At 36.7% G+C, this 27,724-nt stretch overlaps 1 protein-coding gene across 3 annotated transcripts; it reads left to right on the top strand.

Annotated features, from left to right (window-relative positions):
• The first annotated feature begins 18,183 nt into the window (after positions 1 to 18,183).
• Positions 18,184 to 23,933, top strand: LOC121330552 (doublesex- and mab-3-related transcription factor A2-like). 3 transcript variants are annotated; one of them, XM_041277147.1, is made up of 3 exons: positions 18,184 to 20,155; positions 20,279 to 21,067; positions 22,159 to 23,933. In XM_041277147.1, exons 2-3 carry the CDS (start codon positions 20,611 to 20,613, stop codon positions 23,037 to 23,039), a joined length of 1,338 nt encoding a protein of 445 aa, XP_041133081.1. In that variant the 5' UTR covers positions 18,184 to 20,155; positions 20,279 to 20,610; the 3' UTR covers positions 23,040 to 23,933. The 3 variants fall into 3 exon arrangements, with proteins under 3 accessions (XP_041133081.1, XP_041133078.1, XP_041133080.1); XM_041277144.1 differs by having other exon boundaries at positions 20,244 to 21,067; XM_041277146.1 differs by having other exon boundaries at positions 18,184 to 20,361; positions 20,565 to 21,067.
• The last annotated feature ends 3,791 nt before the right edge of the window (positions 23,934 to 27,724 follow it).

Here is a 27,724-nt window from a genome sequence, read left to right as displayed (position 1 = left end):
TTCAAATTTTAGAAAGACCAAATTATAGAACGTGGTAAATTCAGACGCTGAACGTTATGCCAATTTTCCTCTTTCTAAAACTGTAGCATTCCCTTCCTCTGTTGGAGGAACCTGTGTGGGCAAGCAGCAATGCCTGGTAAGCTCCTGCAGTGTCCCTTCAGAGAGTCCCTGCTGCTACCACCCACTATGTCAGTGAAGCAGGTCCTCGCCAGTTTACTGCCCTGCAGAGACTCGCACAGCACTAGGGGGTGCTGGCTTGTTAATTAAGCGCCAGCTGAAGGGCGATGTGTTCTGAGTGGATAAAATCCAAGGCTGATTGTTGTTTAACTGGTGAACTACAACTGCTGACTTAAGACCAGTGTCCCTCGTGTCTGGTACCTGCCTTATCCAGGTGTTTGTACCAGTCAGGTTGGTAATTATTCAGTCGAACCTGCTAAATACCTCAACTGGACCTTTGAGAAATGGAATTGAGAACCACTGCTTTAGACTTTTTTATATCGACAGTGTTCAATATGTCTCCATGTTGCCAAGTAATGGTATATTTGTTTTTTTTTTGCATGTAAGGAGCTACCCAAAACCAGTAAATGATTCATAGGTGGACTAATCGATAAATACAATGGTGATATGTGGACTTTTGCTTCTATAAAAAGGATCGCTGGGCCGTTCACTTGATACTCATGGAAAAACTTGGTCAGTTCTTGGATGTGTTTTGGATCTAGACTGCTGTTTTAAGATACCGCTGATCAATTTTAACAGGACATCAGGGTTCTCAGTTACCAACACTATAATGTGATATAAAGGGGGCGGTGATCACCTTTGTGCTCTTGGTTTTCTTTTTTTTTCAATACCTTTTTGGCCCATTGTTTTCATTTGTTTTGGTTGTATGTTGATTTTATTTACTGCCAGTTCTATAAAGTGACTGAGCGTGCTAGAGCCTCTGTGTTCTGTTTTGTAATGGTTTCAAAGTTTATATATATATATATAATTTTTTTTTATCTGATTGTTTTCATTTTAGCCGATTTCAGATAAATTGTTTTACGATTTTATTTCACAGACAAAAACTCTTGACAAAAGAGGTGAATATATGAAAGCAGAGAAAACGGCATATACCCAAGCATAGGCCCATATGTACGATAACACTAGTGCGACTGATTTATGAGTAATATTATGTTTAAATCGGCTGCAATTTAGATCGTTAAGAAAGTCTGTCTTTCCATTTTGCTTTATGGTTATTGTATTTCCTGATTAATATGTATTGTATACAGATGCCTGCCATTTGAAAAAGAATCAAGTGAGTCAGGTGGTAGAGCGGATGAGTGGATATCACAAGTAAACCTGTACATTCAATGGGGTTTGCTAGGAGAAATCATAGTGATGACATTGATGTATCCTGGAGCACCCTCATTTCGCAAAGCAGTCTGAAAATGGGAATTTCTGCGCTGCTTTATGTCGACACTTATCCTTTTGAAAGCTCCTCTGGCATTATCTGCACAGTGGGCTAATTTCCCCTTTCAAGCATGGAGCTTGATAAGGCTAAATCCTGCCATCTGTACACATGTCGGAACCAAGGTGGAGATGTCAACAGGGATAGAAATAAGACTCCTTTTGCATAGCAGTTTCACCCATTCCATTTTTTACTACAAGCTTGATTGGGCACAGTGTATAGGTAACAAGCTAAGGTGTGTCTTATTTAACTCCTAGTAAAACCAGTAATGGATCAAACTACTATGATTTAAGATAACATTAATTTGTGTACGCTTCAGCACAATTGGATAAACTATTCTCAATATACATATAAAAACATGACTCTGACATATTTACCTGTGTTATGTACGTACAGACAGGGACCTCCATTTTTTTTTCAAGATTATGTTGCTGTCAATAACTTATGCACAAGCATGTCCTTACCAAGTTTAATCACAATTGGATAAACGGTTTTCTAGAAATATATAAATATGTAATTAACTGTAACATACAGATGAACAGGATGGAAGGGATGAATAATAAGTATGCAAGGTACGTGAAGATACCTGACAATGTAGATGACGAAACTGATGATTAGATCTCTTCAGAAATCAATGTCAATTTATTTTGCGTGAAGGAAAATTAACAAAACTAGGAGGAAGCCAGCCAGCCAGCCCAGAAAGCTGTTTGAATGCTGTTAATCTTAGCTTTCTTCTTTATTTTTAGAGTTAAAAAAATATTTCAATCTAAAAGGAGAGGCTCGCTATTTCACCCGCAGAATAAACAGGGTTTGGACACAACAAAGTAGTTAACTAACTAATCTAGCACTGTGCAAACCTTCCTTCCCCAAAGCTAATGTAATCTTCTGCAACATTAACACCACCCTTCTATCCCATTCTCACGCAATGAAAGAATTTAAAGTATAATGCGTTCATTCACTCACAATTCTTGATGAGACACTTTTGGCTTCATTTGAAATCATGCTTTGAATAATTGCATGTGCACTTACGTCGTTGAAAAGGGGTTTATATAACAATGTTAAAGGTATTTTTTTTTTCCCCTAAGAATGTGATTCCAGCTGTCCCAATAACTTTAATGAGATAATCCCCCCAGTTACACCTTTTGACAAGTTGCCCCCTCAGGTAAGAGGACACATGATAGTTTGGATGTTTCCAACTCAGTGGGTATGACAGTTTTATTACTGAAACTTGTTTATACTTTGTCAATTATTTTTTTGGTTGCCATGCTAATAGTTGGGTAAACTGAAGATGCAGAAATAATTAGGATATGAAGGTATGAAACAGAGACTAACAGAAGTAGATTGGAGTAAAATAGAGAAAACACCCACAGAAGAAGGATGGTTGTTCTTCAAAAATGTAGTACTAGAGGCGCAAAACAATTACATCCCTAAAGTAGACAAATCAAAATGTAAAACTAAATTGCCAAAGTGGTTTAATAGATCAATTAAAAAAAATATTCAGCGAAAAAAGGCACTTTACAGAGCATTAAAAAGGGACCAAAAAGAAAGTACGCAGAAAGAGTACGTAGAACTGCAAGTGCAAGTCAAAAAGGAAGTTAGAAAGGCCAAGAGAGAAATAGAAATAAACATTGCTAAGGGAGCTAAAACCAATTCCAAAATGTTTTTCCAATATTACAACAGCAAGTGAACATTCAAAGAGGAGATTAAATGTTTAAGAGATACAAATGGCAAAATCATAGATGAAGAAAAAAAAATAGCAAATATATTAAATGATTACTTTTCACAAGTTTTTACAAAGGAAGATACTGACAACATGCCCCACATGTCATCCAGTTCCTATCCAGTTTTAAATAACTTTAGCATAACTGAGGCAGAAGTGTTAAAGAGACTAGGAGCTCTTAAAATAAACAAATCCCCTGGGCCGGATGAGATCTTCCCAGTAGTACTCCAAGAAATGAAAGAAGTAATTTACAAACCGCTAACCAAGATCATGCAGCAGTCTCTTGACACAGGGGTGGTACCAACAGACTGGAAAATTGCAAACGTAATACCGATCCACAAAAAGGGAAACAAAACTGAACCAGGTAACTACAGACCAGTAAGCCTGACTTCTATTATATGCAAACTTATGGAAACTATAATAAGATCCAAAATGGAAAATTACCTATATGGTAACAGGGTCCTGGGAGACAGTCAACATGGTTTTAGGAAAGGGAGATTGTGTCTAACTAACTTGCTTGATTTTTTTGAGGATGCAACATCGATAATGGATAATTGCAAAGCATATGACATGGTTTATTTAGATTTCCAGAAAGCTTTTGACAAAGTCCTGCACAAAAGATTAATTCTCAAACTGAATGCAGTTGGGATTCAAGGAAACACATGTACATGGATTAGGGAGTGGTTAACATGTAAAAAACAGAAAGTGCTTATTAGAGGAAAAACCTCAGAATGGAGTGTGGTAACCAGTGGTGTACCACAGGGATCAGTATTAGGTCCTCTGCTATTCCTAATCTACATTAATGATTTAGATTCTGGTATAGTAAGCAAACTTGTTAAATTTGCAGACGACACAAAAGTAGGAGGAGTGGCAAACACTGTTGCAGCAGCAAAGGTCATTCAAAATGATCTAGACAAGATTCAGAACAGGGCAGACATATGGCAAATGACATTTAATAGAGAAAAGTGTAAGGTACTGCACGCAGGAAATAAAAATGTACTATATAAATATCATATGGGAGATACTGAAATTGGAGAAGGAATCTATGAAAAAGACCCAGGAGTTTTTGTTGACTCAGAAATGTCTTCATCTAGACAATGTGGGGAAGCTATAAAAAAGGCTAACAAGATGCTCGGATACATTGTGAAAAGTGTTGAATTTAAATCAAGGGAAGTAATGTTAAAACTGTACAATGCACTAGTAAGACCTCATCTTGAATATTGTGTGCAGTTCTGGTCACCTCGCTATAAAAAAAGATATTGCTGCTCTAGAAAGAGTGCAAAGAAGAGCGACCAGAATTATTCCGGGCTTAAAAGGCATGTCATATGCAGACAGGTTAAAAGAATTGAATCTGTTCAGTCTTGAACAAACAAGACTACGTGGCGACCTAATTCAAGCATTCAAAATTCTAAAAGGTATTGACAGTGTCGACCCAAGGGACTTTTTCAGCCTGAAAAAAGAAACAAGGACCAGGGGGTCACAAATGGAGATTAGACAAAGGGGCATTCAGAACAGAAAATAGGAGGCACTTTTTTACACAGAATTGTGAGGGTCTGGAATCAACTCCCCAGTAATGTTGTTGAAGCTGACACCCTGGGATCCTTCAAGAAGCTGCTTGATGAGATTTTGGGAACAATAAGCTACTAACAACCAAATGAGCAAGATGGGCCGAGTGGCCTCCTCTCGTTTGTAAACTTTCTTATGTTCTTATGTTCTTAATTAAAACCATTAAATGGAGCCTTGTCTCAAATGTCATGCTTAAATAATGTCAAATTTCTGACGTTTGCAATCACTCCTGTTTGTTTATTTTTTTAATGTGTTTGTACCCGAGTTCGGGGGCTGGTCTTCAGTTCCAGCTGCCTGCCACATAATGCTTGTCAGACAAAGCACATTTTTTATATTAGCAGGTGAAAGCTAAAGGAAACAATCCACAATAGCTGATCACAAGCTCTTATTTCTTGTTTCTGGCTGTTCTGGCCTGCAACATATATCAAGAGCAGGCAACTAGACCTGAAGTGCTGCTCCTGAAATCAGGTGAAAGCTGCTGTTTTTTTGTTTTTTTTTAAACTAGTATTAGGAGGAACTTGCTGAAATCCTGAAAGGTTTGCAATCATGTGATCCACAGGGGTTTGAAGTTTTTAAGGCTGATGGGAGTTCTTGGGATGCAACTGCTGTGTCTCCTGTGAGTCCACTGTCCCCTTGATAGGTACAACAAGGTAAAAACAGTTCCTTCTAGACAAATCTTACTTTTTAATTGAAACCCTGGTTTACCATGCAGTGGTGTTCCTTCGTAACTGAGAATTTGAAGAAAGCTCATTGAACAGTATTTCATTTTCAAGGTGCGATTCAAAAGAGTAATTGTGTTAGGTTTTTAATTCTGTTATATTAACCAAGGCTTTATTCGTATCACTTTTTAGCATTGCAGCATCTGTGCCCACTGTTGTGCTGCAGATCTTCTGGTTCTTTTGCTTGCTTTATTTTTCACACTAAGCAGCAGTAGGTAATCACTTCCTGTGCTGTAGGGGTCAGTAAGACCATTGGAGTAAATCTGACCTACAAGCCAAGAAGTGAATCGATACCAGGAAGCAACAAGAAGTAATACATTAAAATAAAAAAAATGGTCCCAGTGATACTGTTGTAGCTTCAAAGTAACAGTTTAAACTGTAGCATTGCATCTGAAAAAAAAAATATGTACTAAATAATAATAACGAACAAATTCTCTTCAGGACAATGAAGTGGGGATCATTGATAATGATCAGAAATAGTAACAGAAATAAAGATAGTGGATTGCATGGTGGTAATGGTGGTAGTAGTAGGTTGAAATATCAGTTATCTTAACAAATGTATTCTTTATGTTTCATTAACTTTCATTTTCTGTTTCAGCCATCTTGACAACTTTTTAAAAGTCAGAACTATGGGGCAGAGTGTTGCAGGGGGCCAGTTAAATGGTTACACACTGGTGTATGTGATGCACTCAGGAGATATATTGATAAGTTGTATGAGTTGTATTGCAATATTAGATAAACTAATCTTGTGAATCACTAGTGCGCTGTGGCAACCTCTTCACGTCAATGCAGGTACAGTGACTGAGTCAGTCAGGTGCATCTTGTTTGTAATTCTGAGAGCCTGCCAGCTTCTCTCTAAGTGTTCCAAGGTGTCAGTTACTGACCTTCCAAACCTTCAAGGGTGGTGCCGTGTTGTACTTGATGGTTCCCAGACTGCGGGCCAACGAAGCAAGCGATGTCGGGCCCAATTCACAAAGCATTATGGTTTGTTTCAGAAGTTTAAACAGTCCTTTATAGATTGTAAACGGCGCCCACTGCATCAGAAAGAGAGAAACCCCACACGAGACAACACTAATTAATGCATTCATTAACAACACCTGTTTGAAACCACTGCTTAATGATGAGATGCTCACATGGACGCTCGAGCCCTGTTCTCAAGAGTTACCTCTTTCAGTGGACAACAAAGATTATTTCAAACAAGCAGAGGTAAATAAATACCTTAAATAAGTTGTATTGTAAATGGTACTGCTGAGGCCTGTTAGTCTGTAGTAACGGAACTGCACCGTCAATAGTGTTTATGTTTTTAGAGTACTGTACTATAAGAAGTCGTGCCAAATGGAGATGGAGAGATGGAAATAATTATCTTCTTCATAAAAAATATGTATTTTTATAGAACTGTTCATAACATGAATAAAATTGAAGATTGTTTAGATGACACATTAGTGATGGAGAGTCCATGCAAAAGAGTGTTATAAGTGGGTTTTGCGTGTTTGTACCTTTGGTAATTGATAGATAATGTTTTATTGCTCCGGTGAAACACACCCTAACATTTTGCCTCGGTGTTTTATAAACAGCTTGTTGAGCTCAGCCTCTAGTGTTTAGCATTTAGTTTCCCATTGGTGGCATTGGTGCAAACAGCCGGTGAATTTAACAAGACGGCCATAGTACCAACAGGATTACAGCCACTCAACGGTTGACATGCCTAGGTATCACATGACTATTAGGAATGAAAACATGAAAGACAGTGCAGTCACTTCGGAAGCCACAGCCAGCATTAAAGTTAGCTAAAGTGCTTTTAAAAAAAATACTTTTAGAATATTAGTAAATGGTTCATCTGGAGCAATAAACGCAAGAAAAAGAGTAGCTATAGTTAGTTTACAATTATTGTGTGACATTTAACGGTCTCTGTAAATGCTATGCAAATTCAGTTTGTGTGCATGTGTGTGGTCATGTAAAGATTGTGTACTGTAATATATTGCAAAATGATAAATTGCATTTGAGTGAGTCATTTCCTTGAGACTTCATAAGCTTAAATTCACACGTTAAAATAGTTTAATAGAAGGCGAGATGTTCCTGATCCCTCCCTTTTTTTGGTTCTTTGTGTATGCGTGTTATTGTGACAGGTGTAGAAATGATCATGTATCTGTTTTGATAGCTGTCACTTTGATTGGTGGGGTGATTCTGCGAATGTAAAGATGTGTCAAATTTTATCTTAATAGCTTGCAACAGAGAGGAAGTTATGTGTTAAGGCATGTAGTAAGTCCATCCTTTATGCCAGCTGACTGAAAACATTCAGGGTAGGATGTTTCTGTAAAGCAATATCCTGGCTCCAGTGAAAACATTAAACCTGCAGCATTGTTTGTAGGCCCTGTGTGTAGCAGTATTTTAATATTAGCACATAATGGATCTCAGTACCTGGGATTAACAGACCATAGTGATAGCTCTGTCAGTCAACCGAGGCAGTAATTATCACGGTAGTCATTGTTTCCTATGGTTGCCTTAGCTCTAACCTAGCACCATTACAGTAATAGTTACTAAGTGGTGCAGGTAACTTTTCTGTAGATCATATTAATCTGTAGTTCCTGCTGCCTGACACTGACAGCATTGTTGTTTATATTTTAGGTATTCCTTACAGAACAGTTGCACTTCCTTTCTCTAGAACTCAACTGAATGACAGACTTTTCGGAGGTGCACAATATCCTGAACAAAGGTAGTGGAGACCGGGGACAGTTATAACACAGGACGATTGTAACTCCTTGAATTCGTCCTATCAGAAGCAAGCTAGAGTGGCGTCACTCACTCTGCATCGGCACATGCTCAGTTCAGGTCTTTGTCTGCCTGTGAGAGAGGAGCTGCCCATGCCAAAGTCCTGAGATTTGACCTACTAGAGTACATTTCTTCTCCAATTGTCTTTTTGTGATAAATACCTGTGTTACCCAGTTTACAGACTTTAAGCATTCTCATCCCTTATCTATGTACTTATAACTGACACAGTCTATTGTAATGGCTATTGTAATGGCTCCCTGGGATGGCGCCAGTTGTAACTTACATGGCCTTATGTGACAATTTTTAATTTTCAATAAAGATATTCAGTTTTTGAATTAAATGAAAACAAACATATTTGCTTTATGTGAAAATCTTATTAAATAAAACATTCAGTTAAATGTGTTGTTACTTATTGAATTATTATTCTCAGAATGTTACATCTGATCTGGCCATGGGGTCAGTTGTAACAGCGCACCCCTTTACATTTCAAGCGCTCTTGCTGTATGTGTATCACCTCTTGAAACAGGTAGCTATGGGGATTGGTAGAGGACAGGTGTAAGTTGTTTGTGTGAAAGTCTGGTCAAACTAGCTCAAATAGTCTGTGCATAATGGAGAGAAAGGTACAAAATGTTCCCTGGTCTCCCCTACCCTAAAATTCTCTAACCACCACCAAGTGTCTCTGGGCCTAGGGTAAGCCTTGAATGTTGCACCAGATTCTAGAAGTTGTGTTAAAAACCCCAAATGTACACATTAAGGGTTTGTTTTTTTTGTTTTTTGTTTTTACATCAGGGCTATGGAAAGTTGTTGTTGTTATATTGTAGACGGGATTTTTCTTCTAGGAAGGAGAAATGGAGATTGTAAATTCAGAGAGGGCAGGGATGTTGTAGAACAAGCTCGGGGAGGTTGGACGTCATTGCAATGAATGCTTTCATTGCTGGTCTGTCCCTGCTTCACTCCCCACCCCGCTGGGCCTCAATGAATCTGCATTGGCAGGGTGACTGGAAGAAAATGTTTTTGTGTGTGTATTTTTTTAAAATGCAGACTCGTTCCATATACACTGTTTAGTATATGAAGTCTTTAAAAACATTTTGAACTATACATTTTCCGATAAAGTTCCAATTATCGGATTCCAATAAACAAACTTTTTTTAAAACTGGTCAAACTGGTTTTATAAGATGGTACACATAACCTCGCTTCTGCTGCTGCTGCTGCTTCCTATTTGACCATTTGTCCATTATGTAAAAGGTGCTAATAAAAAATGTAGGTTTAAAAATCAATAAAGAATAAAGATAGTAAGTGCCATGAAATAAACTACACCACAAGGAGAAATGTATATCCTCTCCACACCCGCAGCTAATTTTAGCAGCCTCTTTAATAAAGGGAAGCGTTCAATAAAGTTTAACCAGTGCTCACGGGTCAAGAATGTGACCATCTGACAAATTATAAAATTCCTCTCGCAACTGATCTGCCCTTGGAAGCACGCACCGCACCATGGCTGGATCCCAGACTCAATTGCGAGGTCACTCAAAGTTGACTTTCTCAGAGTCGCTGGCAGGCACCGACGGCGACTGTAGACGAAACAGAATCTTTACATCTTAAACACTTCTTGACAAAGGATTTTTTATAGTGGTGTGCATGTTTTAGAAGAAGAGACGAAGGCTGACTGGAAGCAGTAAAGACAAAAAAAAAAAAAAAAAAAAAAAAACCTCTTCCGAATGCCAAGAAATCCAGGCAAAGCAACGAGAACCCAGCCAGAAACTCGCGTGAATGACAACACACGTGTTTAATCTTCGTCGCAGGAAATCAAATATTCTGTGTAATTTGGAGTAATGTTCGCTTCTATGAATCCTGTTGACGTAGGTCAGGGGTGCTCAATACTATACCAAAAAATTGTAAAAGCATGGGTCATACATTATAAGAAATAACGCTACGAAAATAAAATTACAATCTTACGGCCTCATGGCATTAAATAACGTCTCAATTCAATCTAATTACTCTGATAATGGTCTATTTTCTCAAACTAATGAGAGCAGTGTGGTATTTGACTGACAGGCAGGAAAAGAACGCGGTGTAAGCGAAAAGGGAGGGGCTTGATATTGGCGTTCAATGACTTCATAATAAAATACTTACAGACGATCATAAATATTTTAACCCTTTCATGCCCTCGTATTTAAACAGCCAGGTGTATGAGAAAAGGTAAGTTGGAAATTAAGTAACAAGAACGCGTATAGGCTACACGTATTATATACATGTTCGGTACATTGATTAAAATTGATAGTGATGATTAAACACGGCCTATTTCGCAGTGTCACTGGAACAATTTTTAAAGTGGGGGTGCTGAAAGCCATTAAACAAAACTGTAACCCCTGCATATGACAGAAGCCATGCAAAGCCCAGCACCCCTAGTTCCAGCGCCCCTGCTGTTTCGTAGTTACTGTCTGTAAGCCGGTAGTTGTCTGTGCTTTAATGAAAAGACCACTCTTTGCTGTTGTGGTAATCACTGTGCACTGAGCCGCTTCCCGAGGCTCTCTGGAACCCTTGTTATGTTCAGGTTCCATAGAACAATTCTTATATACCTGTCAACAGAAAGAAAAGACGAACGCCACGAGCAAGATGTAACAACTCGTTTTGACAAAATGTTTTTTTTTTTTTTTTTTTTTTTTTTTTTTGTAACGACAAGGTAACTTTGACAGAAACTAATATGAAACCACCAGTTTGCTCTTGAAGTCAAACAAATAATATAGTATTCGGAACACGGTGGGGGGATTTCATGCATGCCTGTTTGATAATCTGTCATTTACGTTTTGTTTGATCAAAATTGCTATATTATTCTCAACCTTTACAAAGATGTAGAAGTGTTTCCTGTATATATAGAAGCCTAGTTTTGTTCGTGTTCTATAAAGAACCCCAGAGGGTTCGATATAAATGGTTCTAAATTCGGTGAGTCACAGAACCCCCTAATTGCGTGGGCTAAATGTGAACGCTACAGAAACGGGCACAGAATGCAGTCGACTTAAAATGAGTAATGCGGATATGTATAAACGTTTCAAATCCCTCTCTCTCTCTCTTAGATATGCAAAGCCTTAACGGACTTGCCGCTGACACACACAGCAGATAATTTTACTTAAAGATGTAAACATTTAAATCACACGCACTTGTGTATGAATGCAGGGTCGTGTTTGTGTGAATATTGAAATTGTTTAAATTCTTGCAAAAATGTCAAACAAATTGCTGTTTGAAGAAGCACCTATTAAAGTACGTTAATCGTCTTTCAACAGGAATTTTATGTTAAATCTTCCTTTTAAAGTGTGTGTGTGTGTTTAATTGATGCCATGACTTAATGACATTTCCCTAATGAAGAAAAACAAAGTGATTTGATTTTAATTTGGAACATTTAAACAAAAAAAAAACGAAAGGCAAATTGCTGCATTGACACCTCTAATAGTTTTTTTTTCTAAAAGCGGCTTCATTTGTAAATTTATTTTATAATTATTATTAGACTTAACAAAAGGAGTGAGGATGTTAATTTCCCGCTGCAGTCAAACCACGGATCTGTAAGTATATAGCTCCCCGTGAATGACAGTTTTATTTCGGTTCAATTAATACTGTTAAACCGCTGTTCTCTTGACAGACCCCTTCCTTTTATAATAATATAGCCTTTTCTGTTCTCTCATATATACTGAAAATGATTTGGAACATTGAATAAGGACAAAGAGAGTATATATTTGACTTTTACTAAACCTTGTAACTTAGAAAAAATCTTTTTTATAAAATAATAATCTGATAATTTCTTTCATGTTTGTACATATGTACAAAGTATTGTAAACTCTTATTAAAAATGTAAAAGCTTCCACGTTTTAAACATTTAAGTAGGGCAATTTTGTAATTCAAAAAACTTTTTTATAGATAACTAATATCTATTGAATAACACATTTATATATTAATACCCTCCCCCCCCCCCCCCCCCCCCCCCCCACATTACACATCCCACATACAGACCCCCCCCCCCCCCCCCCCCCCCCCCCCCAATTCTGTAGGCTAACGAAATGAATGAACCTAAACACAGATTCGGATTCTCTAATGTTAAGGCACGGTTTATTTTATTTCGTAGCCTAATATAAAAAAAAATTAGGCGATTATCGCGCTTTCTGTAATTAGGCCTGAACCATATTGTCATTATTAAATTCCGATAACGTGCCTTACTGAGAGAGGAAACAAAACAATACTACCCAGCACGACTGGATAAACGAGTAGTGTGACGTGTTCAAGATACATTCTAAAATAAGAATAGCCTTTATAAATGGGACATGCATGCATATACAAAGCATATCTACACCGCCTCAAAAATAACAAACCAACAACAACAACAACAAAATAATACTTCTACTGGTATTCGTGTTACCACGGCTGAATAAGAAATTAAACACGACAAGAGTGTTTCTATGGAAGCACTGGAGCGCGAACTGAAGCAGAGTAATTATTGCTTCAGAATTGTGTTCTATTTCTTTTAGTTTTTTTTTTTTTCAGCATTCTTTACATGAAGCCACACTTGGAACCGGAGCGGAGGTGACATTAGGAGGTATGCTTTTGTACGGAACACTTCAAGTTTAAAAAACAAGTCCGATTGAAGCGGAGAAGCTCAATGGGGACCCCTTTGTAGGGAAACACATTGAGTTTTGATTTGGGACAATGGTGTTTCTCAAATTTCTTGCAAAAAAACCTGCACTCCCATCTGTGATCTCAGAGCAATCTCCCCTGATTTCCCTTTCTCTGCGATTCATCTGGCAAAGCAGCAGCAGATGTAAGGGACGGAGTCTGCATTTTAATTGCCGGGCATACCTGAAATTGAACAAAAGTAAAGCTATTGTCACGTGTTTAGCAGGGTTAAATGTTTATGAACAACGGAGAGGCTGTATAGATGCGCTGTACACATGTATGTTAAAAGGATATAGAGGACATCCACGTATAGGGGTAAAGAAAAGACAAGTATTGGGTTATGTGCAACACTATAACTTTATAAACTTAAATGATTAGAAAATTAAGTTTTGTGAAATAGGCTAATTTTGTTTGTTATTAATATACAAATATATAGCCTATATTGACTCTAACTGCTGTTAGCTATAGGTCTATACTAACATACATTTGGACTTTATTATTATTATTATTATTATTATTATTATTATTATTAGTTTATTTGGCAAACGCCTTGTATATGAATGCTTTATAAATAATGTTAAAGCAATATTATGAATTGTTATGACTCCTGTGTAGTTCTAATGGTGTTGTTATTAATCTAAAACGCGTGAATAATACATTTATACACATGTATATAACTTTATTATTTCCTTTTTCTTTCCGTTCTGTTCACATTTACCCCAGTACGCTGTTAAGGACATTGCTGGTTCATTTTAATCCATGCCCGAGGGGGCCGAAAATGAAATGGGGGAGGGGATAGAAAAGGACTGGACCTAAAAAAATAAAAAATAAAAAACTGGACGTTTGGGTACCCATACAATACATGCTGAACGTTTGGGCGAGCAGGTGGACAACCCCCCCCCCCCCCCCCCCCCCCCCCCCCCAATTAAAAATAAGAACGTTATAGCAGAGGGGGTTGCTGAAGCCGAGTCTTTGTTAAAGCCTTGTTTAAAAGTATTTTATGAAAAAATGTAGAATTTTTTTAAAAGTCTGTAACTTTGTTGAAAGTTTGTTACGGTGACCCTGCTGCATTTGATCAGTCTCTCTCCTTCTCTCCTCTCTCTATCTCTCTCTCCTCTTTTTCTCTCTTCTCTCCTCTACTCTCTCTCTCTCTCTCTTTCTCATACATAACAAGGCTAGGTTTAAAATGTATGGTATAGGCCATATTGATGCCTCCTCTGCAGAATTGTTTGCGATTCATATTTCAATGTATTTTTATTGTTATATTAACTGACTAAAAAAAGAACAACATGAAAGCCTAACAAATGATAGCAGACGCTACGCGACAAGGGCTGGAAATGTCACTTTTACATACAAAGTATTTTTTACGAAGCTGGTTCCCTGCTTTTAAAAAACAACTGCCATGCACCTTTGCGATAAATCATTTATAAAGGCGAGTAGCTTAAACCCAAAGAATCGTTTTATATACAATAACTGGAACATCAAAGACGCATGCGCTATATAGGAGAACTTTTCATTTCAAATAGTAATAATACTAATAACAATCGTTTTGTATATACGTGCGCTTGCGCACAAGTGCTCCGGACAAAAGAGTCTTCAGAGTAACAAATAAAAGCTTATTTTGGGCAGTTATTTTAGGGCTTTGTTCGTTGCCTTAGGGGGATGCTTCCATTTGTGTAAGAGCGCTTCATCACATGGGCTTTTCATGTGAACCAGAGGTTAACAACCTAATGCGCACTTGGTGAGGAGATGAAGCGTGTAAGGAGAGCCTGGTTTTCCCAAATCCTGAGCTGCTGCGCGTCCCTCATATCTGCTACTCTAACCTCTGATAGCTAATAAACTCAGTGGTTTAGCGGGGAGTCCCCGGGAGGCAATCCGGGGTCCAGCTGCGCTCAGGCGGGGCAACAGCAGCCAGAGAGGTCGCTAGAATACCCCACCAGGGTGCTGGAGGTGCAGAAACATGCTGCTACGTATGGTGGGTCAAGCGTCCCCTTTGTGAAAACCTACAAAGGTGTAAAAACTCAATCATCTGTAGCTTTTTTTTTTATTTTAAAAGGGAGAAAACGCGTTCCATGCATTTGTTGCATAATAGATTGTTAAATGTATATGTTGAATTGCAAACTGTTCTCCCAGTCATTTTTAATTAGCCGCTGGTATTTAATTAGTTAGAAATTAGAAGAAAAGAAACCAGGCCAATTAAAAGTAGCTTAGTTTTGCACTCCTATTGCAATACAGGATACGTCATTAACCGTGACATTTGATAGATATTTGAAAGCATTTTTAATATTTCATTATTGTTATTGGTATTATTTGAGACTGGCATTGTGTTTGTCAATTATCTATTTTGAAACAATTGGTGAAGAGACGAAGAAGTTGAACGGTTTTACACAAACAACAACAATTAAGCGTCATTCAAAATAATAAATAACGGAACACAAAATAACGTGTTGTTTTTGACATGTTAGTGTCAGCATTACACAATTGCAACCTTGTTACAGTTTTTTGTTTTTTGGTAATAATGATAGCGGCGCATTAGAACCAACCTGGTTACTTTCTAGCTGACACCGTGGACATTGTGTTAATCAGTATTTGCCTTTGCTTTTTTAGCACTGTACATCACTCAGTTTATTGAAATTGTATTGCATGCTATTACGCACTGCTGTTTGGGAATATAACGTTTTTGTTTGAGACACACATGGCATTCTTTGATTTTACAGTGTATATGATAACCACTAGTCTATACATCAAATATCGCTGAAGACTTTCCTAACAGTGTATGTTCAACAGCCTTTTGGAACCCACAGCTAATTTTACATTGGAATTGAACTATCTAGTAAGCCCCCTTTATCAACATGGATTCAATGAACAGTCTTCTAAACTGTGACCAATGATATAACGCATAGTGAATATTTAACTACACAACACAGGCGCCTGCGTGGCATTACATTATAATGAAAATATAATTTTTTTTAAGGTGGTACTTTTCATTCGTGTAAGAGCGGTTCCGAGATAATTACTTTTAATGTCAAAAAGATTTAGTTTAATATCATCTCTATTAGTCTCTTGGTTTGGGTAATTAAAGGTGCAGATGACAGCGGCTGGGAAACAGATGGCATTTGCTTACAGTGATTCGGTGTGCAAACAATGGGAAAAGTCAATGGCATGGGCCCGTGGAACACAAAATAGCCGAGAGACTGAGAGCGAGTACTTACATTACCAGGTACACTAGAACTGCCATCTGCGTGAAAAGGTACAAAAAAACATTGAGGGATGAGAAGGAACTCGGGGATACAGAAGGTTCCAAACAAAAGATGATTAATATATCTGTGTAAATCAAGTCTTTTTATGAGGACGTGAAAATAAATAAATCCAAGTCTCGGTAACTCAATACGTCATGATGCAGCTGTACGCTGTTAAACTGATAACGCATTATATAGCACGCAGCAGGCCTGTCATAGAAGAATAAAGGGCGAGTACAGTTTACAGCTGAAGCGCAGATATGCTTTCCCCCTTGACGCATTTATTCAAAACGACATATGGAACAGATTCGCGAGGGCATTCAATTTGATTGGTATTAATAACGCGAATGTAATTGATATCTTTAAACAGACTCACTCGGTAGTGATGGTTTTTCTGAGAGATAAGACAATAGGCTGTTTTTCAATGACAAATATAAATATGGACTTGGGTAAATAAAGATACATGTACAGTAATTATCTACGTTTCTCAGTTGCCAAAAGAAACGGTTATTATTATTATTATTATATTATTATTATTATTATTATTATTATTATTTCCTAGCCCGCATCCTATATAATTCTCAGTAATGTAGCATTCTGCTCTTATTAATAGCTTATATATTCACCATAGTCTACGAATAAAATATAATTGTATTCGGCGTTTCAGTAATATAAGAATTCTATACATTCATAGACACACATAAATGCCTATGTGCCAGACTGGGCCATATAAAATGATAGTTTCCATGAAAGCCAGTTGGAAAGAGTAAAGACGGTGGCGTCTGTGTGCAATTAACTGCTTATTAATAACACAAGATGCGCTAATCTCCTTGAGTTACTAAGAAATACTTTTTGTTTGTGATTTGGGAATGACGGTCTTGTTAGCGTATTAATTAGGAGCTGTAGCTTATATTATGCAATAAATCAGCACATGTATGGTGCGGAACAAACAACAACATTAAAACACGTAAAACTTAAATATGTAAATACATTAATACAGAAAAATGTAAAATGTGTGTTTTTTTTCCCCGAATGTTTTAATTGGTTGAAGTAAACTGTCTATAGAAACTGTATTGTAGCCTTATCAGTAAGTCTCCTATCCGCCTGTGCGAGAGCTATAACTGAGATCAGGGTCTTGAGTCAGACTCGAGTCGATGTAGCCCATAATAGTTCTTGATATGTTGCTCTAATAGTTGCAGATAATATAACCTAATCCTAATGGGACGGGGTTTGTGGTTTTCATTTAATAACTCCCTTTACAAAATGAAATTCACAAATATATAACGGTTATGTTTTGCTTATAGAAGGATAAATATAATTCCAATAACAAATTTATTAAAACATCTGATTACTTTGAATCACTCACACACACACACACACACACACACACACACACACACACACACACATATATATAATTTCTTGTGTAAAAGTAACAGTAGGACTCTGTTACAGTTTTATATAGAGAATGTTGAAATGTTGGCAAACAATGCTAAAACACCCATACTGTGTCTGTAGACCTAGGAATGCAAATTGTTCCAAATAAAATGTTTTCTTCAACTGTACCAACATTCGTTGTAGTTGGTGGCTGTTTACAATAACGTTTTTTTCTGTTATTACCACTTAGTTAAACTTTGAGCGTTTTGCCAGTGATTTTTTTCACCTTCTGAAACTCACGGTTTACCTTTTTTAAAAAAAAAAAAACAGGTTTATTGCAGTACAAAAAATAAAAATAAAAATAACGCTGATAATAACAACAACCGTTGTTATTATTTACAAATATGAACTGTTTTATATGTAAAGAAAAAAATTAATGATTGATATTATACCAAATGCAACATTTTCTCTATAAACCAGTAGGTGTACAAGGTCTCGTTTATACTACAAAATACCAACATTCTTATGAAATATCTCGCATAACTACGTAATTTAGGAAAATAAGGTTTAGTTATTTTAATTATATATGTATTTATTTTGTGAGGAAAATGTTAACAAAAACCAAAATATCAAATTAATAAAATGAAGTTAAACGTTGGTTTTAATCTGGAAAATATAATATAGATTTAAACATGCGATTTATAAAATAAAATCTCCAAGACTACTATTCAAAAACACGCATGCCGATTTCTAAAATATTTCTTCCACTAAAATGTATTTTGCTTCAGCAAAATGAAACCATAATAATCTCAGATCATAAATAATTAATATCCGAATAATAACCGGTATTCCTATTGTTATAGCTAGAATGTACACGAAAACGTCATTAGAAAAAATAGAACGAAAAAATGGGCATGAGTAATTATTACATTTCAGGCAGGTTTCGAGACCAATCTGGTAACCAGTGCAAGAGTCTATTAATGACCTGTTGCTTGTTTGTTAACTAGAGCTAATCTGAACCCTTTATACCCGTCGCTCTGTAGTTAAACCGAATGAGCCCAACCAATTCTTCACATCATGGCTCCACATTTGTTTAAAGGACAGAATAGCTGTTCATGCGGAAAGAACGACACGGCACCGCGGTGACAGATCGAAAAAGGAGGCTATAGCCTGCGTTTGATACCTAAATCGACAAGCACCAAAAAATAAAATAAATAAAAAATCAAATAGGTCGAATTCCGTCAACGTACGACATATACGAAAAACAAGCGTGTTTCGACTTCCAAATATTGTTTTTACTGTTGCGTCGAAGGCAGGTGTGGGTGTTATGCACCATTAATTAATTAATTAGCTAGGTGCGAGGACACTTATTTAGCTAATTAAAGATAATTAGCAGGGAATCTGAGTGTTTATTAGTGGTTCTTATTAATTGCATACTGTAGGATCTGGGATCTTCCTAACTTAAAAGCGCGCTTGATCACAAGGGGAAAAAAAAAAAAGGTACAGATGTTTTCAGAACTATCACGTTAATTTGCTTTTTAACAACTAACCCTATAAACAGGCAACCCCTTGAACAATTAACGTGGTGTAGACAAGAACGCCTAAGCTTTGTTTTTAGAGCAAAGTTAGCAAAACTGTAAATATTCTTTATCAAACCGCTTTCTTTAAACAAGAATCTTTCTTTTTATCAATGGACAGGTTAGTTTAATGAAAGTATGAATGCATTCACTTACCTAACCTTGCATCAGAACGGTTTACACAGAGGTGACGTCATCCAGAACAATGGTACATTGATGATATCGCTTTGAAATGCATAAAACTGAAATTGAAATTTAAAAATCATTTTTTGTGGATAAGTAAGAATATACAGCCAAAGAGGGTCTTTTTGTAATCTGGTAAAAAAAAAAAAAAAAAAAAAAAAACTTGTGCATTTAGAATAATTACCTAAAGAGCAACGTGATGTTTAGTTTGGCCAGTTATCTTCAAAAACTTTTTTTTCCTTCACATATCAATAACAAAAGGGCAATTTGAAGCACAACACGAGAGTTTAAAATACCACATAATTTTAAATTTAAGAAGACGGCACTGTTTTGTTAACGCGTGTTCAAAAATACTAGGCCTTTTGATAATGCAATAATACATGTATGGTTGTACAACGTGTTTATTTAAATTTAACAGGAATTTGTCACAAAAAAAATCAATGTGTATTATGTTTTCTATAATATTCTCGCTGCAAGACCTCCTTTAGATTTTAAACACTTGTTATTTGAGAAAGGCTCAGGTGGACACAGTTGAAAGAAATCGACAAGCCAATCAGATTGAACCTTCCCCCTTTGGCCAATGAAAGCAGCCACATTGTTGTCAAACTTGTCTAATGAAAACGTATAGAGCAACAATAGAGAGGGGAAGAAAGAGAGAGTGATTGAAGATCTGTATCTAGTGGCAAAATCACCTCGAGACTTCGTTAGTGTCTCACCCTCGTGCCAGTGGCAACTTCTGCAGCTTTGGGGAGACGAGCTCGACTGCTTTGGTTTATTATAGACGTCTTCTAAGACCCAAAGCTCTCTGCAGCAACCCGTGGACTCTAATCTTTTCTCTTTGGCACAGGGGAAAGCGACAGCAAAGTGCTCTTTTAAAAGTGACACGCTGTATTTATCTTACCGAACAAGTGAGTTTGTATTTATTTATTTTTTGTTTAGTTTTTTAAACTCGTTTTTTAAAAAGTTGATTGAGAGGGTTATTTTTTTCCCCCTTAGAATCAAACCATATCGAGCTATTTCTTTCGCTACAGTTTACTCTAGAGGCGACTTTCTGGAGTTGTGGAACTTTGTACATTTAGAAGGAAAGAAAGACGCAGGAGAATCAATCTGAGAGGTAGTTTTTTTTGGTGTTATTACATAGATTTGTAAATATAGAAAGTGCATTTGTTATAAACAATCTAATGTAAAATTATTGATCTATCAAAGAGGGCTGTGTAGACGTCTTGTCATTCCGGCCTGAACAGTTATTGAGCAGCTAAATGTATCTGTGAAGTTTTTCTTTGTAATCGTTTATCATTTTTGTGCCTGATTAAACAGAGCTTGAAAGAGCGCAATAGTAACTTTTAGAAAGCTAGTAAGGGACATGGAACTGAGAGCAGAGATTCCTACATCACAGTCCGGCTCCCACGCACTGCCGGGCGCTGGAGACGGCGCCGCGAACTCCATTCCCGTTTCGATGGCCAGTACCTTCTTGAGGGGGCCCCCGCTCATCTTACGGACGACGGAGAAGTACCCCCGGACACCCAAGTGCGCCCGCTGCAGGAACCACGGGGTGGTGTCTGCACTGAAGGGCCACAAGCGCTACTGCCGCTGGAAAGACTGCATGTGCGCCAAGTGCACGCTGATCGCCGAGCGGCAGCGCGTCATGGCAGCGCAGGTAGCGCTCCGGAGACAGCAGGCTCAGGAAGAAAACGAAGCCAGAGAGCTGCAGCTTCTCTACGGGACTGCCGAAGGACTCGCCCTGGCTGCTGCCAACGGAATCATCCCGCCCCGGCAGAATTATGAAGTCTTTGGGTCTGTCTGCAATGACTCGAACTCTGGTAAGCCCCTTTTGTTAGCTTTAGGTATTATACGATATGTGTTTATAATATATAATTTGTCCAACAGGTTAGTTGTATTGGTAATAAAGGACGGACAAATTGATGTTCCTGTTATAATTAGTGAAAACATGCTTCATGAGCTACACATATAATGTTGGGATAGCAAACACAGGAGCAATGCTAAAAACTGAATGAATGGATATGAATGGATATGAATGTTGACAGTAATTTCCTCAGTTTAGATGTCCAACATCATCCCAAACTCCAAAATAGGCCCGACTTCCTTATGCGAATTATTAATTGCCTAACATATCAAGATAGCTGGCATAGTTCTAATACGATTCAAACATTGTGTGTGTGTGTGTGTGTGTGTGTTGTTTTAACGACTTATTTACCTCAATTTTACCCCATAATGTTATCTTTTGCTGTACTGTATGATCTCAGTGTTTTTAGATAGTTGTTGTATTATTTGATTCATAGTATGCGGACCTTGCAGTGTGTCAAATAAATACGATTGTACTTCACGCCATATTTTAACATAACAAGTTAAGCACCATAGTGTAATATTGCTTTGGTACTTACGTAATACAATTGCAAACAATAGATCTGTTCTTCAAAACGAAATTAGCAAAAAATATTCTTACGTTATTTTTGGATTGACTATTTACTCAAATTAGTTATTGAATACCATATTATGTGGTTTTCATTGGCATCACATGCACATCGGTATTATAAATACTTGCTGTTTTGGTTCTCTATAAAATAATCAGTATGCATTTAAGATATAAGTACATTGGATGTTTTGGGATTTCCTTCCATCCCTTTATTTTAAACACATTACAAACTGCAGGCTACTTCTGTACGCACGATGGCGATCATTTTCTATTATACATTAAAAAATATTTATTTATACCGTTTATAATATAGCAGTTCTATACATGTACAGTACTTTATATTTGGTGTCAACCTTTTTCTGTGGTTTTTGAAAACGCAAAGTGCTGGTTTAGTTCTGTGCGTAACTATCATGATAGCAGAACCCATTCCAAATGCTTATGTTTTTTTGTTTTTGTTATGTTTTTTTTTTATTACAGACTCAAAACTGCACAAATTCGAATTTTTTCCGAAGAACCTGATGTCAAGGTCAGAGACCCCTCAGCAGAGCCAGGGGAAGTCGATTTCCACAGACACGGAGTCGGTGACAGGAAGCGTCCCCGGCACCTCATCCCCCGAAGTGCGTCATGGATCTAGCTCGGAGAACGGAGACGGGGAGTCTTTCATCAGTTCTCCTGTCTCTAAAGCCGTGAAAGATGGTGAAGTCACCCCGGGCTCCATTAGCCCACTGGGCTCCGACTCGGGCTCCGAAACGGACAAGGATGAACAAGAGCCTTTGCCTCCATCCGCATCGTCGAAGCAGATGAACGCCATAGACATTCTAACTAGAGTGTTCCCCACTCACAAGAGAAGCGTTCTGGAACTGGTGCTGCAGGGATGCGGTAAGGACGTGGTCCAAGCAATTGAGCAGATCCTCAACAACAGCGGGCAGGCAAAGGCGCCCGAAAACACTTGGACAGCAGAACGGACCCTTCAGAGTGTCCAGCCACTCTCAGCCGCTACCCCGAGGCCAGTTCTTCCAGGAGCCATGGGGCCTGCGATAGGCACTCTGAGCAGCAGGTCAGCCTTTTCACCTCTGCAGCCCAATGGCCCCCACTTTGGTGCAGACCCAACCACATACCCACTCAGCACCCACTTGGGACTTAACCCGCTACGTCTGGCTTACTCTGCGCACAGCAGGGGGCTTGCCTTCATGACACCTTATTCAACCGCTGGGCTCATGCCAACTTTGGGCTTTCGGCCACCCATGGACTATGCCTTCAGTGACCTCATAAGGGACAGAACAAACTTGCACAAGGAGCAGGGTTACAGCAATGGTCTTTATGGGCCCATGGTGAACAGTAACCCTGACAAGCCATGAACCCTGACCTCTACCCATCTCCAAATCTATCAAGAAGAGGTCATTCAAATATTACACAAGAACCCCTTTATATATAAAATAGACACTGGAGCCCATTCTCGTGTACGTGCTTTCATAACCTCACCCATATGTCAGTTGCAGAATAATGTATGTTTTTTTTCTGTGTATGACTAATGTCTTCCTCAGCAGTAGAGGACTTGATTAAATAAGGAATACATGATTGCCAAAAAAGCCACAACGCGGGACTTTCTGCCAGTGGCGTCTTTCAGTGACAATTTGATGAAAGATCTGAATAGTTTTATTGAAGCGGGACCTTGATATTATAGGATATAACAAGGTAACATGATCTCGCTTGGTTCTTGACTCGTATTGTCTGCTCTTTTTATTCAAGCACAGGCTTTCATGGCGAAAGTGCCATACTCAACTTGATTGTACAAGCGTTCTAAGGTGCAGTTTCTTTCTTTCTTGTTTTGTAAAAGCTGTTGTCACTATCCTTGTTATACATCCAAAATTCTGCATTTTTTTGTTGTCTGAATCTTTAAAATATACAGAAACACTCAAAATAATGTACTAAGTTATTAATGTAAGATGCAGATGGTTTCCCTGTGAGAGTTAAAGGGGCGACCTGCAATGCACCTCTGCATAAGGTGGTACAGGTTAAACTATTGTAATTTAGACAATTGTGGTGGTGTTTTATTCTTTTAAATGAACATTGAAAATATGTATATACCAAGTCTAGAGAATTAGAGTATATTTGTAAGTGTAATTTACCTGAATTCTACAGCAGCAGCACTCGGTTCCATGTTTGGTGAATCTGCCCCTTTTCGTGTGAGGGAAGACCGTTTCTTTCCGAATAAATGTTGCCAGCTTTGTGTACAGTCACAGTATGTGTTGCATTTCTTAGAAATAAATGTTATTTTCTACAAACAACGTGTATGCTTTCTAAATGGATTTAGTTCAAAAACAAATTTTTTGAATCGAGAGAAGAAATGTCAATAGACATTATATATAAATTATATATACACTGATATATTAAACACGTGTTATGCAAGTTTTACTACACTGTTCAGTTTACTTAGGCGACCTTGCAAAGTTCCAAATCAACGCGCTTAGCTCTGGGGTAAGTGCTTTGCCATAGGGTCCATCATCATGGCACGGGCGTGTTCAGAAAGTGTAGACGCAATACACAAATACTTGTGTTTTTATATAGCTTTGGCAAATGTTGCATAGTACTGTATTCTTATTTTACATATGAGAATGTAATCATTTTTAGAGGTTCGAAAACAAAACAATTTTTGATGACCCTTTGCACTTAAGAAATCCCTTTTTCACACTTTCCTGAAAAACTACACACTATGTGCAATCGTTAGGGATATTTCCCATTTGATATATATATATATATATATATATATATATATATATATATATATATATATATATATATATATATATGCATTTCACACACACACACACACATATATATATTCTATCTATATTTGATATATATATATATATATAATATTAGATATATATATTATATATATATATAATATATCTATATATATATATATATATCAAATTATCTTACGTAGCTACGAAAACTATATGCCATTGTTGAATATATTCTCAACATAAATATATTTTAAGTATTAGGTATACAGTAACAATTGCCAATAAGTACAACGATCAGTTAGTGATACATTGATTGACGTGTTTTCAAAGTTAAATTGGATCAATATTATATGCACATTCATTATAACAAATATAAATATATCCCGAGTTACACAAACTGCATAACCTTATTATATGCCATTTAAAAAATAAAAATAAAAATATTTTCATATTGTTATAACAATGATGATGATTATTAACATTCATACAATATTATTATTACTATAATTTACATAAAATTTATATTTGTAACAATAAATTACATTTCTTAATGTAAAGAAAAAAAACTTTTTTTTTTAATCAAAAGAGTATTACTTCTCATTTTCGTAATTTATATATATATATAATATATATATATATATATATATATATATATATATATATATAATGACACTAAATTTAGTTGTTACATTCTTGAACGCACAATGTTGTGAACATATTTACATAAAAAGACTATAATATTTTTTAAAATTGTAATCATCCCTTTATAAAATATTTAAAACATAAACACCTACATCTAATTCAGACGAAGAACAGTAAAACAAGAATAATGCTTTAGAGATGCCGGTTATGGCCTACACAATTTACGTCAGATTTTCACAGCTTGCTTAAAATTTAGAATAAACAAAAACGCTCCTGCCGTTTCGACAAGAATGCGATCCTGGCATTATAGCAACATCCCAGTAATATTAACAATGCTTTTGCCACTTAATCTTTTGTTTTTTTGTAAACGTATAGGCTACAGTAAAACCGTTAATCTTTAAAAATAACCAAGAAACACCTCATAAGGTATAAGGGTTAAAAGTGAGACTATATATATATATATATATATATATATATATATATATATATATATATATATATTATTTAGAGAAAATGTCCGCGTTTAATTACATTTTAGTGTAAAAAACTTGATAAAACCAGCCTACACCTCAAAAAGGAAGTTTATGAGATTAATTTCGCCTTTTGTTTTTTCCCTCCACCTTCCGTTTTCTGTTTATTTCTTGTTCTATTACACTATTTTCTGAAGTTCACGTCATCGTTTGGTTTCAATGGATATATGTGCTTTAGAACAGTTAGAATGTTATAAATTGAGAGAAACTTCAACAGATACACTCCATTATGTTGGTACAATATATTTTGTAAAAAATATTGACAATTGACAATATAACTGACAAAAAATAAGCACACTGAAATTTTAAACTCCATGGTAACCATATATGCAAATATATTTATTTATGAAAAAAATGTTGATGGATCTGGCATCTTCTTTTTATTTTCGATTCGATTTGTTTTCTTTTTACCGTATCTCATTTGTAATCTTGCATCAATACGTGCTATATTGAATACAGCATATAAATGACTAGGCTGCATTTTGAAATAGTGTAAGGCAGACATTTCGACAAGAACATTTCCACCAGGATTGATTAATACAATTAGTTGGCTGTTATACTCTCAAATTCGCATATTGGGTATTTAGGGCCCTGTTAAAATAGGAAAAAAAAAACATATTTTACAGTAAATTTACATTATAATTGACTTTAATAAAACAGTATTTGTACATTAATCCTATTCCGTATTATTCAAAGGAAATCCTTTTTTTTTAAAAAGTAGCCTATGTTACAGTAATATTAAACAACAAAAAAACAGAAAAACCCATGTCAAAATTAAAAATTAAATTTACGGAAAAATACTTTTTTTTTTTTTTTTTTTTTTTTTAAGTCTACTTTTTTTTGCAGAAAGTCTATAGAATTCAACAGCTTCCTACTAAAATGAATGTATTCCAAACCAGCTTTCCATTTTGAGAATTGAAACCTTAAATATAAACGCGTAATGAAGTCGAGTAAATGTTAAAAAAAGCGACATAGTCATTTAAATTAGGCTGTTTCTTAAATACTTCTCGTATTAATGGTTAAAATAACACATTTAATTTGTCTGGTTTACAGTAACGCCGCAGGCTGGCTTAGCTCCAAGATACCGCACTGGTGACAATGAACAAATTCACTGTATTTTTCGAATTAAGATTGTAATGCTCCTGAAGTAGGTTGCCAGGGAGACATAATCCTGCCACCCCTTTGGCTGGCACAGCTGGACGGTTTACTTTCTTCCATCAAACTGTGTAAACACGGGTCTCAGATTGACAGTGTGCCTTCGGCTATAGTTCATTTAACAGAGGGAATTTAACACCAGTACACGTTATTGCGCCTCCCGAGTACAGCAGATAAATTATATTGCTAGCAATAATACCAATCTACCTTCCCTTTTTTACTGTTTACTTTTATAAGTTATCCTCCCAGGTGTAATAATAAGACACGCCTAACTAAGCAGTGGTGCTCTGTACAAGGGTTTTGTCGAATTTACAAGCAATCTGGCCGAATTCTAAACTCCTTGTTTTCTTTTTGTATAGCCTTCAGGTCCAAGTGTCAGTGAAACTTAATATGACAATGCAAAGATTTAATAAAAGAAGGCTTTAATGGTGAGCTAATTTGATTGGGTTGGCTAATTCCTCTTTAATTGAAAAATAGGTCTGTGTTAGGTGTGTGTGTGTGTGTGTGTGTGTGTGTGTGTGTGTGTGTGTGTATATAAAGACAGAAAGGAGGGCGGGAGAGGGTCATTGGTCATCTGAATAAACTATTTTCTTTCCACAGTTAAGTTTGCTCAAGGATAGGTCTTCATATCTTCAAACAGACAGAAGTTCTAGTTTCCCTCTAGCAGGATTTTTGAGATCTTTCAAGGCCGCTTCACTTTGTTTATTTTATAGCAACGCTACACGGCCAGCTTGTATGGAAAGCAGTTGAACTTTTAGGCTCAGTAAAGGCTTTGTGCAAATCTGTTATACCACTTATGAGGAGTCATGTTTATGTTATCTCATGAAAAGTTAGCTGGATCTTTTTTTTTGACGTTCTGCAATCCAAATTCATTCTATATTGTACACTGGACGCTATCTATATAGTATACATGTATACTCTGAACACGTTGATGATAATTGAGGAGTATCGTGCTAATATTAATGC

This window comes from Polyodon spathula, chromosome 18 (genome assembly GCF_017654505.1).
Source record: "Polyodon spathula isolate WHYD16114869_AA chromosome 18, ASM1765450v1, whole genome shotgun sequence".
Classification (NCBI taxonomy): Eukaryota; Metazoa; Chordata; class Actinopteri; order Acipenseriformes; family Polyodontidae; genus Polyodon; species Polyodon spathula.
This window is presented reverse-complemented; position numbering and strand designations above follow the sequence as displayed.